At 47.6% G+C, this 17203-nt stretch overlaps 1 protein-coding gene across 2 annotated transcripts in view; it reads right to left on the bottom strand.

Annotated features, from left to right (window-relative positions):
* The window catches only part of SZT2 (SZT2 subunit of KICSTOR complex), a 355341-nt gene that overhangs the window by 119628 nt on the left and 218510 nt on the right, over window positions 1-17203 (bottom strand). For both annotated transcript variants that reach the window (XM_082264795.1, XM_082264796.1), the window contains exons 43-44: window positions 5505-5634; window positions 840-992 (exon numbers count right to left, since the gene is read on the bottom strand). In XM_082264795.1, the coding sequence (XP_082120921.1) occupies window positions 840-992; window positions 5505-5634 (283 nt within the window). The remainder of the gene's footprint in view (window positions 1-839; window positions 993-5504; window positions 5635-17203) is intronic.

The raw sequence follows: 17203 nt of genomic DNA, 5'->3' as shown, positions 1-17203 counted from the left end.
GCACTCCTGAACTCTGCACGCAACGCACTCCTGAACTCTGCACGCAACGCACTCCTGAACTCTGCACGCAACGCACTCCTGAGCTCTGCACTCTGCACGCAACGCACTCCTGAACTCTGCACTCTGTACGCAACGCACTCCTGAACTCTGCACTCTGTACGCAACGCACTCCTGAACTCTGCACTCTGTACGCAACGCACTCCTGAACTCTGCACTCTGTACGCAACGCACTCCTGAACTCTGCACTCTGTACGCAACGCACTCCTGAACTTTGCACTCTGTACGCAACGCACTCCTGAACTCTGCACTCTGTACGCAACGCACTCCTGACCTCTGCACTCTGTATGCAATGCACTCCTGAACTCTGCACTCTGTATGCAACGCACTCCTGAATTCTGCACTCTGTACGCAACGCACTCCTGAATTCTGCACTCTGTATGCAACGCACCCTTGAACTCTGCACTCTGTATGCAATGCACCCCTGAACTCTGCACTCTGTATATAATGCATCCCTGAACCCTGCATGTAACGTACCCCCAAACCCTGCACTAAGTAGCACACTCCTGAACTCTGCACCCTGTACATAGTGCACCCCTGAACTCTGCAATCTGTATGCAGCTCACACCTAAAACACAGCATGTAACACAGTCCTGAACTCTGTTCGTATTGCACAATTATTTTCTATGTGCCCTAGCGGTGACTGGCATTCCTCCAGAATGGAAAAACACCAGTCGCTACTCTAATGTGACAGTCCAACAATCCCCACTTCTAATTTACATATCAGTTCTACATAGACCAACCATTTAATAGTAATAAACAGTTTGACTGATCAGATTTACCTCTGGAAACCCCCATATTGGGCCCCATTTTAAGGCGCGGGTGAATGTGTATAACGGTGCTCCATACTGTATCGCAGGCAAAGTGTCCCGGAATGAACTGCATGGTGGCTGCCAGGTAATCTCGCGGCTGGTAACTCTCTTCTCCAGGGAAATCTGTTGGGCAGTTAAAAGGATAACACAATGGAGAATCAGGATCCATGAACATAAAGTCAGCAATCAAACAACTAATATAAATGAGAACAGAAAAGCGGAGAAACGATATAACTGAACACCCACTTATGACTGCCACTGGCTTCCACCTCTAACTAATTATATGAATTGCACTGCAAAGGTCTGCTTTAAAGCTAAAGTTTAAAAAAAAAAAAAAAAAAAAAAAAAAACCCTAGAAATAATTAACAAGGCTACTTCTGAAGCCACCAAATAATAGAAGGCATGTCCTCGGTTTTTTGATGCCACCTGGAACTTCCAGTTATGCATAGATAGGTAGGTGCAAAATGTCACTTGAAGCTTAAGTGTAGCTAAGAATAGAGAAATTCCTACAGCTAGTCACATTACTATCCTGTAACGATTGTGTAGACTTCTGGATCCAGGAGAAATATTCATCTGCAAGGATGCCCCGCCCTCTTCTGGTCTCTGTGCTCACGGCACTGCAATGGTAACAGCGTCAAGTCTTCAGGCAGAACAGCAGTACAGATGGTCCGACAGGGACACGCCCCCCTTTCCTCCAATAAGGAGAGTTCCTTCATTGATTACACTACTTCCAACACCATCGGTGAATGGATATCTGGTTTGGATGACTGAAGAAGGAATCACTTCCAGTGGGTTGTGCCCAGCAGAGGATAGTGCTGGTGAACCCTCTGGCGGGCCGCTACCTTTCTAGTACGGTCTTATGGTCATTTCAGCAAGAAGATTTGGGTGGGACAGAAGGAGTGCCCCAGTGTCCAGAAAAAGCACCTTTCGATGCAGAGTTCATAGAAAGTTTTTTTTAAATGTAAACATGTACATTGAGCCAACGCGTTTCACAGGATTGAGCTTCCCCTTCTTCAGGGCTGTTGCTGCGTGCTAGTGAAAGGAACTGATTCACAAAAGGATTTCTAGATTTTGGACTGTAAATTGACAGAAAGCCAGCTAAGGATGCAGAGACAACAGTCAATTTGCAGCCTGAAATCTGGAAATTGCACCCAGCAACAGCCCTGAAGAAGGGGGGAGTCCATTTCTCCAAAATGCGTTGGCTCGATGTACATGTTTCAACATTTTCAATAAACATTCTATGAGTTCTTCATCAAAAGTTGCTTTTTCTGCACAGCAGGCGCTCCTTCTTCCCCACCCAAATTAATGAATGGGGAAGAGTCCGATCAGTCACAGGATTCTCTCCCCCTTTCACAGATGGTGTTATAAGAAGAGCAATCAATAAAAAAACTTTTCTGAATGGAGGACAACGAAGGAGGGGGCATGCCCCCGTGAGACCATCTGTACTGCTTTTCTGCCTGAAGATCCAAATCTATTAACAAATTCAGAAGTTCTGAACCAGGAAGAGGACATGGCATCCCTGCAAATTCAGAAGTTCTGAACCAGGAAGAGGACAGGGCATCCCTGCAAATTCAGAAGTTCTGAACCAGGAAGAGGACATGGCATCCCTGCAAATTCAGAAGTTCTGAACCAGGAAGAGGACAGGGCCTCCCTGCAAATTCAGAAGTTCTGAACCAGGAAGAGGACAGGGCCTCCCTGCAAATTCAGAAGTTCTGAACCAGGAAGAGGACAGGGCATCCCTGCAAATTCAGAAGTTCTGAACCAGGAAGAGGACAGGGCATCCCTGCAAATTCAGAAGTTCTGAACCAGGAAGAGGACAGGGCATCCCTGCAAATTCAGAAGCTCTGAACCAGGAAGAGGACAGGGCATCCCTGCAAATTCAGAAGCTCTGAACCAGGAAGAGGACAGGGCATCCCTGCAGTGAAGATTTCTCCCAGATTCACCTTTCAGCACAACGTGGGATGTACCGATAAGTCATGTGACTAAAGCTGCAGGGATTTTTTTTTTTTTTTTTTAGCCAAACTTCAGTGTAAAGTGAAATTTTGCCAAGGGAAAAATCAGTTACTACAAAATTCACTCATCCCTACTATCTGCCTGGCGGTTTACTCCCCATCCAGGGAGAGTGGCACACATTCATCAGGAGTCCTTTAGGGGTATACCTACTGGCCCCTTCATGAAATTGAATTGAATACTACCTTTATATACTATGCAGATCATTCTGCTTCATCATATGATATCTTCTTGGTGTGATATATGCTTTAGCTGCTGGGCAATAGTGATTTGCAACGTGTTTTCGTTGACTCTTGATGATTTGGACTCCTCATCCACTCTCCCCGCTGTTTGCAAACCTTGCTACCTTTAACGTCACTATTTGCTGACTATGTACAGAGCATTGATCCATTAGCTCCAGAAGAAGCTTAAAGTGAAACATGTCGAGCACTATGGCTCAATGGAATTTAATGTCTATGTGTTAACACATCGTCCGATCTCCCTGGGAAGACAGTACACCTCCCTGTCACCTTCGGTTGGATCGCTTCGATGTGAAGTATCAATTACTCCATTATTCAAATGATCTGTACTTGTTCATTATTCACTAGCAATGTAACTGCCAGAATTGTTTATTTTGTACAAATGTGTCCCCCTTTATGAATGGGATGGTTACACTGTGTTGCTTTTTGTTTTTTCTCTTTTGATGTTTTTATATATGTTATTTAATAAAATGTTATATTTTAAAGTACCCAGTGCCTCCAAAGTCCATGCTTCTTTCCTTTTAGTTTTTTGTGCAGCCTTCTAATAGGATGTGGCACTCACTACGCTATATAGACGCCCAGGATACCGCTACCTGGGAGCGTACTTAATCCATTTTTTCAACTGCCTAGAAGCGTTTAACTAGAAGCTCCAGGTGGCATCACAGAGGGAGGACATACCACCTATTATTTGGTGGCTTTAGAAGCGGCCCTGCAAATTTTTTCTATTACTGCAAAGCTTGGTGTTGTCACGTCAGGATGAACATTAATGCTGGGTAGTCTATCAAACGCACACCTGCAGCTCCCAGTGTACTAGCCCTGGTCCAATAATATCCACTCAACCTCCAGAAGATTTATATACAAATCAAATAATAGAAGATGCAATCCAATTGTTGTTCCAAATATCCTTTAGGGCTCTTTCACACGGTCCGCCTCCGTAGGCGGATCCGTGTTGCTCCGCGGGGATCGATCCACGATCCCCGCTGAGCCGGCGGATGACAGCTCCGTCTCCGCTTGCAGAGCGGAGAGGGAGGTGTCTCAGCCCCCGCTGCCCTCTATGGGGGATCGGATGAGAGCGGACCGCTTGTCCGCTCTCATCAGATCCGATCCGATTACTGAACGGATGGAAAAATAGGATTTTCATCCGTCCAGATTTCACAGACAGGATCGGATGCGGATGGCAGCGGGTGTCAGCGGAGGTGTCTCCGCTGACATCCGCTGCCCCATAGAGCTGCATGGAGGATCCGATCAGATCCGCCTAAAAAACTGACAGGCGAATCTGATTGGATCGGCCGTGTGAAAGAGCCCTTACTTCTGATCTTCATGCATATAAATAAACATACATTTACAAGCGACATGCAGCTTGATGAAGGACATGTCCGAAACTGTGCAGTCGCTTGTAAATGTATGTTTATTTATATGCATGAAGATCAGAAGTAAAGTATATTTGGAACAATTGAATTGAGACTATTAGGCGTGTGACCACTATATCTCAATCACCCCGCGCTCAGGTAGTGATAATTAAAATGCAATAAATATTCAATATGTAACGCATATAAACATTTATAAAATAAGCTTATTTAAATGTTAGCTGCTGCCTTAATAAATCATAATACAAATAAATAGATGTGTAATACTCCTCAGGTGTCAGTCCAGACAGAAAAGTCAAACACATAAGCAGCGCTGGTATATAATAGGCAAGGATATACACTAGTAGGTATGCAAACAGTTCATGCACTGGTAAGTATGCCAAAAGTTCCCAAAAAGTTAAACTAGGAGGGATGACCAAACACCACGGAGTGAAGATGTAGTTATAGAAACTTCCACCGCACCTCGAGACCCTCTGAGGCAATGCACACTCACCAGAAATACAATCAAATGATCCTTTTAAAGATGTCTTTTCTCAAGATGGATCCCCGTCCAGGCTATTCAGGAGGAAGAGTGCTTCAATTGGTTTGCATCTTCAATTATTTGATGGATACTTTGTGGTAAGAAGGGATGTGATGGATTTTATTCCCTGTTTTGCAGGAAGACAAAATCCAGCACATCCTTGCTGTCAGGACGGAGCTCTGCCTTGTTTACATGTTATAACTCTGTCCAGTGTCTCTCCACGATGATCAGCAGGTGCCGGCGGACATCCATTGGCTGGCACCCGCTGATCAGCTTCTGCTGTGACTAATCACAGCAGAAGGGGCGCCACCCCTAACAGGAAGTGCAGAATCACATATATATATATATATATATATATATATATACAGTATATAGATATAGATATATATATATATATATGTGTGTGTTTCACAGAATGGCCGCACTGTAGCAGTAAACCTGCTATAGGGCGGATGTTATCTGGTTATACAGTATTTGTGGCTAATGAGATAATGATCACCTTCGCCCACAAGCATCCTCTGTCGATATGTTGCATAAGGACTTTCACTCTTCCAGATATCCTCCTCGCTCTCGGCCACCAGCAGCGTATTACACAAGTGCGTGTCATGAAGATCCTGAAGCAGCAGACGCTAGAGGAGGAAGACAAAGGATGAGCATTTTATACTTGATTTCTGAGGGAAATTTTACATTTTTCACATACGTTTAAAATCAAAATTTTTGTGCTAGACAATAACTTAGAACCCCCCATACAATGTATATTTTCTGAAAGCAGAGGCCCTGGAGAATAAAATGGCAGCCATTGCAATTGGTGATATTTACTCAGCCATTTATAAAATTATAATTTTCAGGAAATACACTAAAATAAAAACGAGTGCACACAAATACAAAATAGTACCCCATTTTTTGAAGTAACATATGTAACACCCTACTAGGTAGGTGCTAGGCAAGCACATAAGGTGCTTTTCCACTGTATGGAACCAAACGGTTCGGCTCGCTTTTTACACTGCATGGTACCGCATGGTACGGTGTTGGAACGGTTCGGTACGGTACGGCAGCGCTTTTCCACTACATTGAACTGAACGGTTTGGCTCGCTTAAACAGTACCACCTCAGTTGTGGTTTCAAGAGGGCCGTACCGATACCATATCCCACAATCCTTTGCATGCAGCCTTGACTGTTTGTCACTACTAGCCACTGATTGGTCAGAGAATCATTGTTATCCCACCCACTTTACTTTAGTGGAAAAGCAAACCGTACCGAACCGTTCCAACACCGTACCATGCGGTACCATGCAGTGGAAAACCAAACCGAGCCAAGCAGGGCCGAGTGGAGCCGAGCCGGTACTTGCAGTGGAAAAGTGCCATTAGAGTGGCTCTTTCTGCTTATCAGGAGAGCCTGATCTGTTAGAGATCTGACTGAGAAAGGGAGAAGCAGCATAAGGAAGAAGCTATTCTACTTATTTTAAAGTGGATGTAAACCCTTACATATACCTAGTGAAGTGACTGGACATAGGTAATACAAAGAAAATAAACAAATCCTCCTACATATGTTGGACCTGTTTATCTGCAGTCTTCTCTTCTCTACATCCGCTCAAAGTACAGAATTTATGCAGCTTATCTGAGTTCAGAAAAAAGGGGGCAGAGAGCTGGGGTTACACTCTGCAGAGCTCAGTTTACCTCTGCGGTTTTTGTTTTTTTGCGCTAGCAAACAAAATAGAACAATAATTTGGTATTCAATAATAATAAAATAATAAAAAAATCTAATTTCATCAATTTAGGCCATTATGTATTCTGCTATATAATTTTGAACAATCCCCCCCAAAAAATCCCAATAAGCGTATATTGATTGGTTTGCGCAAACGTTATCGCATCTACAAACTATGAGTAATAATAAGAAAATGTCAGCGCTCTAGAAAAAATAAAGAAGAAAACTAGAGCTGCTAGCAAAATAGTGCAAATTATTCATACACCCAAAGAATGAATATAAAACAGTTGCAGCGCTCAAACTAGATTAAAAATAATAAAAAAAAGTCCAATGTGAGTCCAAAAAATATATAAATCAAATACAAGAAAGAAGCGTCCCAGTGTAAAGAACAAAAAAATGAATAGTGACATTCGTGAACGTTGTCAATTTAATTGATGCCACGGTTCCACATGAGGAAACTCTCTGTATTGACCAATTTCACTCTTCAGCACCGAAAAGGACCTGGACGCCAGTAGCTACATGTACTATTACTGTCCTAGCATATGGACAGCAACTAGCTTTGGTGAGTGTGCACTTTATATACACGGTGGAGGACAACGTTCACGAGAGTCAATATTAATTTTTTGTTCTTTACACTGCGACACTTCTTTCTTGTATTTGATTTTATATATTTTTTGGACTCACATTGGACTTTTTTTATTATGTTTTATCTAGTTTGAGCGCTGCAACTGTTTTATATTCACCTACAAACTATGGTATATGTACTGGAATTTTTATTAATCTCCTTTTTTTTATATACTAGTAATCGCGGCGATCAGGGACTTGTATCAAGACTTTGTTACTGGGGGTGGACAATCTGACACTTTGTGGGGACCAGTGATACTATTACAGTGATCAGTGCTTAAAATATGTACTGTCCCCGCGGTCGGGGACCTGATTGGTGGTGGGGTCACCCGCACGGGAGGAATTTACGTTCACCCCTTTGTCATCTTTGCCCTTCCCTCCTTCCCACCTCCCACCTTGTCCTCCCCTTATCGGCGCTACGCCGGGGCTTCCCTCCTAACCTTATTCTTCTTCTCTCTTGTCCCTCAACTTCCCCTTTTCCCTATCCCCCCTTTCTCCCCTATCACTATACTGTCATATAATCTAGTTGTTTGGGTTCCCACGTGCATACTCTCTCGTGCAGTACCTACCCACGCTTCAGGATGACAATGGCGATTGTCCTATATACCGCTGTTCCTCGGACCCCCGATTTCAGTGGACTGTACTGTAATTTTCATGTGTCCGTATACGGCTTTTGCAAGTTTATCTGTTTGCTGAAACTTTATACCTTGCACTTTAGGGGTTTACTGTTTGCTGATTTTTTTTTTTTTTTTTTGATTGTATTCTGATGCACTTTTGTAACCTTTTTTATTGTTTAATAAAGAATTTGAAAAAAAAAAAAAATATGTACTGTCACTGTACTAATGGGAAAGGGTTAAACATCTAGGGCAGGGGTGTCAAACTCAATTTAATGGAGGGCCGCACCAGCAATATGATTGCCCTCAAAAGGGCCGATTGTATCTGTAAGACTAGATGTCCAGAGCATCCCCTACCTTTACATAAGATGTCAGGAGCCTCTCCACCATCAGAAGTTGAGTTTCCCAACCTCCCTTACATTACAGTGCACCACCCTTCACCTTGTGCTGCTGCTGGGAAGAAGGCAGTGCTGGAAAGCAGAAAGCACAGGGTCTGGAGGAGAGGTGCAAGGGCCACATGAAAAAGCCCGGAGGGCCAGATTCGGCCCACGGGCCATTGTGTTTGACACATGTGATCTAGGGCAATCAAAGGGTTAAATGTGTGCCTATACAGGGTTTATGTGTACTATGTGTGCTGCTTTTACTAAGGGATGTGCTTTGCAGGGAAAGAAAATGAATCCCTGCTGACAGAATGGAAGTCTGCCTTGTTTACCTAGTCAGAGCTTCCTCCTGTGTATCTGTTCAGCGATCAGTGGGTGCAGGCGGACATCCATTGGCCAGCACCCACTGTGACAAATCACAGCAGAAGCGGGGTGCACATCCTACCAGGAAGTGCAGAATCACATATATTTACGTGATTCTGCACAGAACGGCCAGGCCTGTAGCAGTAAATCTGTTGCTGGGTGCTCATTAACTGGTTAATCCCAAACCCAGGGATTTTTTGCTTTCATTAGGGAGACCAAAAGATTGGAAAATTTCTCTCGATGAGAACTGGAGCCAAGATGTGTCTGCAGAATGTCACACTGCCGGGACACGCTCTCCCTGACTCATCCAGTGTTTCGATATGGTGCACACATGGCAAAAGGCTAATTGTCTTTTCTGTGAAGAAAAGGGAATGAACAGCGGTTGGTCATGCAGAAACTTGTACAACAAACATCTCTCTGCGTAGGAGAACGAGCATGACCGACCATCAGATGTTCTAGTAATTGCTCTGCAGTTAAACCCACACAGTCTCGTTGTCACAATTGATGCTCAGATACATCTTCTCTATGGAGCCTGATTAGAATAGATTACTAAAAGTCGTTTGGCTGCTGCACACAGGCTGGGTAGTCTGACCTTTTGCTGCCTGTGTGTTGGGTTATTACATAGAAAAAAATTGTCTACATATCCAAATGTTGTCGACCAGGCCAGATCTAGCCTGTCAGATTTGGAGGAGCAAAGCCATCAACATACTTTCAATTTATCCTGGTGACTATGTGCACCTTGGTGGCTGGGCTGGGCATCAGTGCCAAAAATGGAGAGGTTTCGTCACCGTAAGAGCTGTGAAAATGTGGAATAGACTCCCTCCAGAGGTGGTTCTGGCCAGCTCACTAGATTGCTTTAAGAAAGGCCTGGATTCTTTCCTGGGTGTACAGAATATAACTGGGTACTAATATTTATAGGTAAAGTTGATCCAGGGAATATCCGATTGCCTCTCAGGGGATCAGGAAGGAACTTGTTCCCCTGCTGTAGCATATTAGATGATGCTTCGCTCGTCTACGGGGTTTTCCCTGTAACAACTCCTTTAACAAACCTCCTCTGTCCCTCCCATTCTGAGACGAGTAGGGGGCAGGGATGGGCGAGAAATCAGAGCATGCAGCTAGACATGGCACAAAGCTGCTGTTTGTAGAGAGTTCTGTGTCGTTTACCTAAACAGGGCTCTTCTTTCATTCATTCAGCCGATCAGTGGGTGTAAAGAAAATATCACCCGCGCCCCTCTACGCCCCCTTGACAACGCCGTAATGACGAAACGCGTTGGGAGGAGCTAAACCTGCGTCATCACGTCACACCCGGAAGCTCGAGGTCGGCCATTTGCTTGGTGGGAACCGAATACTGAGAGCCTCCTCTACACTGCAGCATTATATGCATTTTATGCCTGATTTTCTTCGTTCTGGGTGAGTGGATCTCCTTATATCTTTAATAAAGTATCCATGAGGTAATGCACTATGGGCTCGCCCTGTTTTTTGTTTGCTATTTCCCACCTTTATGAGACAACTTGAGTGAGATCTTGGAGTGAAGTACTACCCGAGGCGTTTGTCTCTCTGCTTATTGGTAAGAGGCTGCGTATGGCGGCTGGGATCTCACATCGTCTGTCATATCCATTGTTTCACCTGGGTGGATGAAATTTGCTACAGATTTGCTTGAACTGTTTTTTGCACCTTTGTTCCACAATAATGTGAAGATATCCCCTTATTTAACTGGATTGGGATACCAACCTACACGCTGTACAACCGTCTTCCTATTGTTGTGTGCTCTCAATCTTCTTCTCTGTCAGTGGGGATTATGTTTTGAATTTTACTTTAGCGCAACTCCCTTTTTTGTATTTAAGCCGATCAGTGGGTGTCGGCCATAAATCATTGCCCAGGATCCGCTGATCGGCTTGTGCTGCAACGAATGGCAGCTCAAGCTTGCAGGTGCGCGCACGTACCCGAAAGAAAGCTGCAACGAACAGGTACATGATTGTGCCTGTACGAGCCGACCTGCCGCAGATAAAGTACCGCAGAGGGACGGCAAGCGGGTAAACCAAAATTGGACGTTATGATAACGAGAACATTTTCCTCAGCATGTTCCTTCAGAAATTTTCATCTGAACGGTCCAAATTGATCCTCGAAAGCCATGTACTAAAAAAAAAACGGAATTTTTGTAAAATCTTACCTGTAAAATTCCTTTATCTGAGTCCTCCGACAGTCGCCGCCACTTCATATTCATCACTAATGGGGTTATTGACCTTTGCTCCGCAGGAGTAGCTAGGCAACAAAATTTATTAATATCAAAGCTTTTAGCATATCCCACCCCTAGGGGGTGGTCCCCTCAGTCAATACCTCCCTGCTTCCTGCATTCCCAACTCAGTTTCAGTAGCATAGCAGTAGAGTACATAAACAAACCCCAAAAGAGGGGCGGGGGCGGCGACATCCCCATTAGTGATGAATATGAAGTGGCGGCGACTGTCGGAGGACTCAGAGAAAGGAATTTTACAGGTAAGATTTTACAAAAATTCCGTTTTCTCTTACGTCCTCCGACAGTCGCCGCCACTTCATATTCATCACTAATGGGGATGTCCCATAGCAGTGTAGACATGAGGGGTGGGAAAAAAACGCAGCCGCGCCTAAAGCAACGCAGTACCCACATCAGAGAAAAAGGAACCTTACCAAGTAAGGAAACCAACTGGGCAACAGGAAAAAAACGTGCTCAACAGGAGCAACCACCCAGGAAAACAAGTAACCTAGGGATAAAGACATCCCAACAGCCAAGGACCCAAAAACAAGGGACCCTAAGGCACCGACGCACTAAGAACTTTGCGGCCAAAGGAAGCATCCGCCGATGCCCGAACATCCACCTTGTAGAATTTGGAGAAGGTGTGAACTGACGACCAAGTCGCCGCCTTACACACCTGGGCCACAGAAGCCTGATGACGATAGGCCCAAGACGTACTCAGAGACCTGGTAGAGTGCGCCTTCACAGGGAAAGGGGGAACCTTCCCCTTCAAAGCATAGGCTTGCACAATGGTCTGTCTGATCCATTTGGCGATGGTCGCAGCCGACGCTGCCATGCCCTTCCGAGGACCCTCTGGAAGGACAAATAGAGAATCCGACCTGCGAAAGGACTTAGTCGATGACAGGTAAACCCTGATCGCCCGAACAACATCCAAGGAATGCAAAACCACCTCCTTTGGATGCTTAGGCTTCGCGCAAAGCGAAGGCAAGACAATGTCCTCATTGAGGTGAAATTCCGAGATTCGCTTCGGAAGAAAAGAAGGGTTAGGTCGTAAGACCACCTTATCCAAGTGAATCACCAAGTAGGGAGAGCTGCAGGACAAGGCTGCCAGCTCCGACACCCTACGAGCCGAAGTGATCGCTACCAAAAAGGCAACCTTCTTGGACAACAGAGACAACGAGATCTCCCTGATCTTCTCAAAGGGAGCATGCTGTAACACGGACAGAACAAGGTTCAAATCCCATGGAGGTAAAGGATCCCTCCGAGGAGGGGCCAAGTGTCGCACCCCTTGAACAAAGGTGCTAACCAAGAAATTAGACGCCACAGGGCGTTGAAAGAGAACGGCCAGCGCAGAAATCTGACCCTTAATCGTGGCCAACGCCAAACGCTGGTCCACGCCCGTTTGAAGGAAAGCCAACACTCTCGATACCGAGTATGAGCGAGGGGAATACCCCCTGGACTCACACCAGGCAAAATACGCCTTCCAGGTACGGTAGTAAATCTTCCCCGAAGAGGCCTTCCTGGCCTTGATCAAAGTGGGAATGACCTCAGGGGAGAGACCCCTATCCTTCAGGACCTGGATTTCAACAGCCAGGCCGTTAAAGCCAGCGACTGTAAAGCAGGATGGAATATCGGTCCTTGAGACAGGAGGTCTTCTCGAAGAGGTAGACGCCACGGAGCGTCGACCGACAGATTCACAAGGTCTGCGTACCAAGACCGGCGAGGCCAGTCCGGCGCCACCAGAATCACCGTGTGCGGTTCCGAGGCCAACCTGCGAAGGAGCCTGGACAGCAGCTTAATTGGTGGAAAGGCATACATCAGACGATACTGACGCCAGGGCGCCACTAACGCGTCTGCCCGAGGATCGCGCGTCCTTGCTACGAACCGTTTCACCTTGTTGTTTAGACAAGACGCGAACAGGTCCACATCTGGGGACCCCCACTTCGCGCACAGCATCTGAAAGACATCCGGGTGAAGGGACCATTCTCCCTGGTCCAGGGTCTGGCGACTCAGATAATCCGCCTGCCAGTTCTCCACCCCCGGAATGTGAACTGCCGTTATCGCCGGGACGTGCGTCTCGGCCCAAGACAGAATGTCGGCTACTTCCCGAGCCGCTCAGGCACTCCTGGTGCCACCTTGGTGGTTGATGTAGGCCACCGCTGTGGCATTGTCCGTCTGCACCCGAACCGGACGGCCTTGAAGCCTGTCCGTCAAACGCAGAAGGCAGAGATTTATTGCTCGCAATTCCAGAATGTTGATCGGAAGGGAGGATTCCTCCTCCGACCAAGTTCCCTGGGCGGACAGAACGCCCAGAACACCACCCCAGCCTGACAGGCTGGCATCCGTGGTGATCACCGTCCACGAGAAAGGGCGAAAAGACTTGCCCCCCGACACCGCCGGGGACCGGAGCCACCACAGAAGATCCCTTCTGGTATGATGACTCAATGAGATCTGTAGATCCAGAGATTGCGGTTGCCTATCCCACTCGGCCAGAATCTCCGCCTGGAGACCCCGCGTGTGAAACTGGGCAAAAGGGATCGCCTCGAAGGCCGAGACCATCAATCCCAGACACCTCATACACGTCCGGAGGGACGAGCACTGATTGTCCCTGAAGGACTGGACTGCGTCCTGAAGTGTCCGGAGCTTGTCTTCCAGCAGGAAGACCTTCGCCTGAGCAGAGTCCAGGATCATTCCCAGGTAGGGAAGACGAACCGACGGACACAGAGTTGACTTTGGAAAATTTATCGTCCACCCGAACTCCTGCAGAGTCTGCATCGTGATGGACAGGTCGGTCACCAGGCCCTGCCTGGTCGCAGACCGAATCAGGATATTGTCCAGATACCCCAGGACAGAAATGCCCTGGGCTCTCAATAAAGCCAGAACCGGCGCAAGCACCTTGGTGAAAACCCGCGGAGCCGAAGCGAGACCAAAGGGTAACACCACAAATTGGTAATGATCCTCCGCAAAGGCGAATCGAAGGTACCTCTGGTGACCCTCGAAAATGGGGATGTGAAGGTACGCATCCTTCAGATCGATGGAGGCCATGAATTCCCCCGGAACCAGGGCAGCCACCACCGAGCGCAGGGATTCCATGCGGAACTTGCGAACCCGCACAAAGCGGTTCAGAGCTTTCAAGTCCAAAATCGTACGTACCTTGCCCTTCTGGGCACAGTGAACAGATTGGAATAGAACCCCCGAAATCTGTCCCGATGAGGCACCGGAACCACCACTCCCTGGGCCCGCAGGTCCCGCACCGCCAGGTGCAGATCCTGCAAGCGCTCCGGAGTCGGCTGAAGGTTTGAGGGGAAAAATCTGCCCGCCGGCCGAGAGAGAAACTCGATCTTGTATCCAGATTGAACGATTTCCTGAACCCACCTGTCCCGAATGCGGTCAAGCCAGGGTTGAAGAAAACCGAGCAAACGTCCCCCCACCCCAGAACCGGGTGAGGGCGTCCCTTCAGGCCGCATTGTTATGGGCAGCAGACCCGGACTGGCCAGACTTCTGCTTACCTGTCCACGGCTTCTTCTGGGAGCCTTGGCCCTTGAAGGGCTTGCCCTTATAATGCGACCGAAAGGCCCGAAAGGACCCCTGAGAGGGCCTAAACGAGGTATTCTTCTTACCACGAACAAACTTGTTCTTGTGAGTTTGGGGCAAGAGAGTGCTCTTACCCCCAGAAATTCCCTTTATCAGAGTATCCAAAGATTCACCAAAAAGGCAGGATCCCGCGTAGGGCAAATTAGCTAAAGTCTTGCGAGAAGATTGGTCAACAGACCAACATTTCAGCCATATCAGGCGACGGTTCAATACCGCCACACTTGAAAGACGTGCAGCCAAAGGGACCAAATGTAAGTCCGCATCACACAAATACATGACACCCTGATGAATTTGATCCACCATAGCCAAAGTTGTCGGCGGGGCAGAGTCAGCCACCAGGGAGCGCCTGAGCACCTGCGTCCAATCCGCAATAGCCTGGGCTGCCATAATGGAAGCAAAAATAGGCTTCAGCATAGAACCAGCAACCGTATAGGCATGACAGGCCAGGGACTCCAATCTCCTGTCCGTAGGGTCCCGGAACACCGGGGTATCCTCAGCGGGGATCACAGTGGATTTATTCAAAATCGCCACTGCATGATCCACCTGAGGCGGCACACACCAACGCTCATCAGTGGTGGGTGTAAATGGATAACGCAGTTTGAACCTACTCGGCACAGCAAAAGGCTTCTTTAAATTGCGCCATTGCTCATCAACCGCGCGCTGAAATTCCGTAGAGCAAGGAAAAACCTATGATGTTTTGCGTTTCCTTTGCGTCCCATAAGAGGACATCAAAGCAGGAGGACATGGTTCATCCTGCAAATGCAGCGTTTGCTTGATAGAAGCAACCAACTCATCCATGAGTGCAAGCTCTTCAGACGAGCCAGGAGGAGAATTATAAACCCCTTCCACCTCAGCCTCCCCCTCAGACCCCACAAGGTCTAGAGATGAGTGAGACCCTGAGAAGGGCACTCCAGCCATAGCAGCCCCATCGCCCTCTGAATCAGAGGAAATAGACACTCTGGGCCGTTTTGAGGATCGATCAGCCACCAGCATCTGCACCTGAGCAGCCAAGTTTGCCACAATAGTAGCCAGATCAGCCCCCTCAGGGGAAGCAGCAGCCCCTTGGCCCCCCACCAAGGCGGGAGGAAACTTGCAATCCTGAGAATCCATGCCCCAGCAATATTAGGAAAAAAGGAGTACTGCCCCTGTAAGATCGCGGCGAGCGCAGCCCACCGCACCCACTGAATACACCGACCCCCACAGGGATAAGAACACTGGGCAAGGAATACAGGAAAATGGAAAGGTAAAAACCTGGAGAGATCACACAGGCCGCTGCCACCGATCGCTGTCCCAGAGCCAAAGGAAGTGATGCAATGACTGACCGCCCCTATAAAGCCTATGTAAGGCTACACAAACATGGCCGCTCGGCTGTGGATTACTTAGGCAAATAGAAAATGGCGCCGACATGTGGCCTGATCGATCGCCGCCAAAATGGCGGCGTTTGGCGCCAAAACGCAGCGCCTTACCACACAGGACCGGCCACCATAATTCTGCCGCAAAAAAAAATGGCGGGTCGCCGCAGCGATCGCCGCACAGCATGCCTAAACCCAGACTGCTTCATGCATTCACCCAGCAGAGCGGGAGAGCCCCCCCCCCCCTCGCAGCCCACACACAGGCAGCAAGTCCACACAGGAATCTGACAGGGAGCTCAGCAGCCACACAGACATGCCGGGTCACACAGTCCCAGACTGACACCCAAATAGACAGGTCCCCACAAAGAGTTACACTTACCAGTCCGGATGGCGTGGGGAGCCTGCTCCAGCGACCAAACCGCTGCACTGAGGACAGGGAGTGTCGCAGCCATGACGCAGTGGAACTGCGGTGCGAAACCGCAATGGCGTCCAGTGAGGTAGCCACCTCACAGATAGCATCCCTGCAGCGAACAGGGATGTGTTGTTCAATATGCCAGGGAAACCTGACTGAATGCTCGATGGCAGGCTGGGAAGCCCCTGGCCCTGAGCCCTGGGATCCAGGGTGGCCAGTCCGAGACCCAGCTCCGCACGATCATCTTCATCCGAAGAAGCTAACTAATGCTGAAAATTAACAGCTAAGTAAAAGAAAGAGAAAAAGACTCAAAATAAAATCAAAAAGAGAATAGAGGCTGAGACTGAGAGCCCCAGCACAGGAACAGCCAGCTTACTCCTAAGCTAGGCATTAGAAACTGAGTTGGGAATGCAGGAAGCAGGGAGGTATTGACTGAGGGGACCACCCCCTAGGGGTGGGATATGCTAAAAGCTTTGATATTAATAAATTTTGTTGCCTAGCTACTCCTGCGGAGCAAAGGTCAATAACCCCATTAGTGATGAATATGAAGTGGCGGCGACTGTCGGAGGACGTAAGAGAAACTGGATTTTTGACCTACTGTAAAATCCTTTTCTCTTAAGTTCATTGATGGTTGCAGTTCTCTCTGATCCATATCAGTAGGGTTATACTGCCCTCTACAGGAGTAGGACACTAGGCAGAAAAGAAGTTCTGGCTACGCCTATGGGCAGTCCCAGAGGGTACACCCCTCTCTCTTCTCTTGTCAGTTTTGTATCAAAGCAGTGTCAGAAAAGTAACACCAACCCAACTCAAAATAGAGGGGCGGGTACTGTGTCCATCAATGAACTTAAAGCGCAGTTCCAGCCACGGAAAAGTTTTTTAGAAAAAAATACCCCCGGGACAGTCAGGGCTAGTACATTCCACAATGG

This window comes from Pelophylax lessonae (genome assembly GCF_965119305.1).
Source record: "Pelophylax lessonae genome assembly, chromosome: 8".
Lineage (NCBI taxonomy): Eukaryota > Metazoa > Chordata > Amphibia > Anura > Ranidae > Pelophylax > Pelophylax lessonae.
This window is presented reverse-complemented; position numbering and strand designations above follow the sequence as displayed.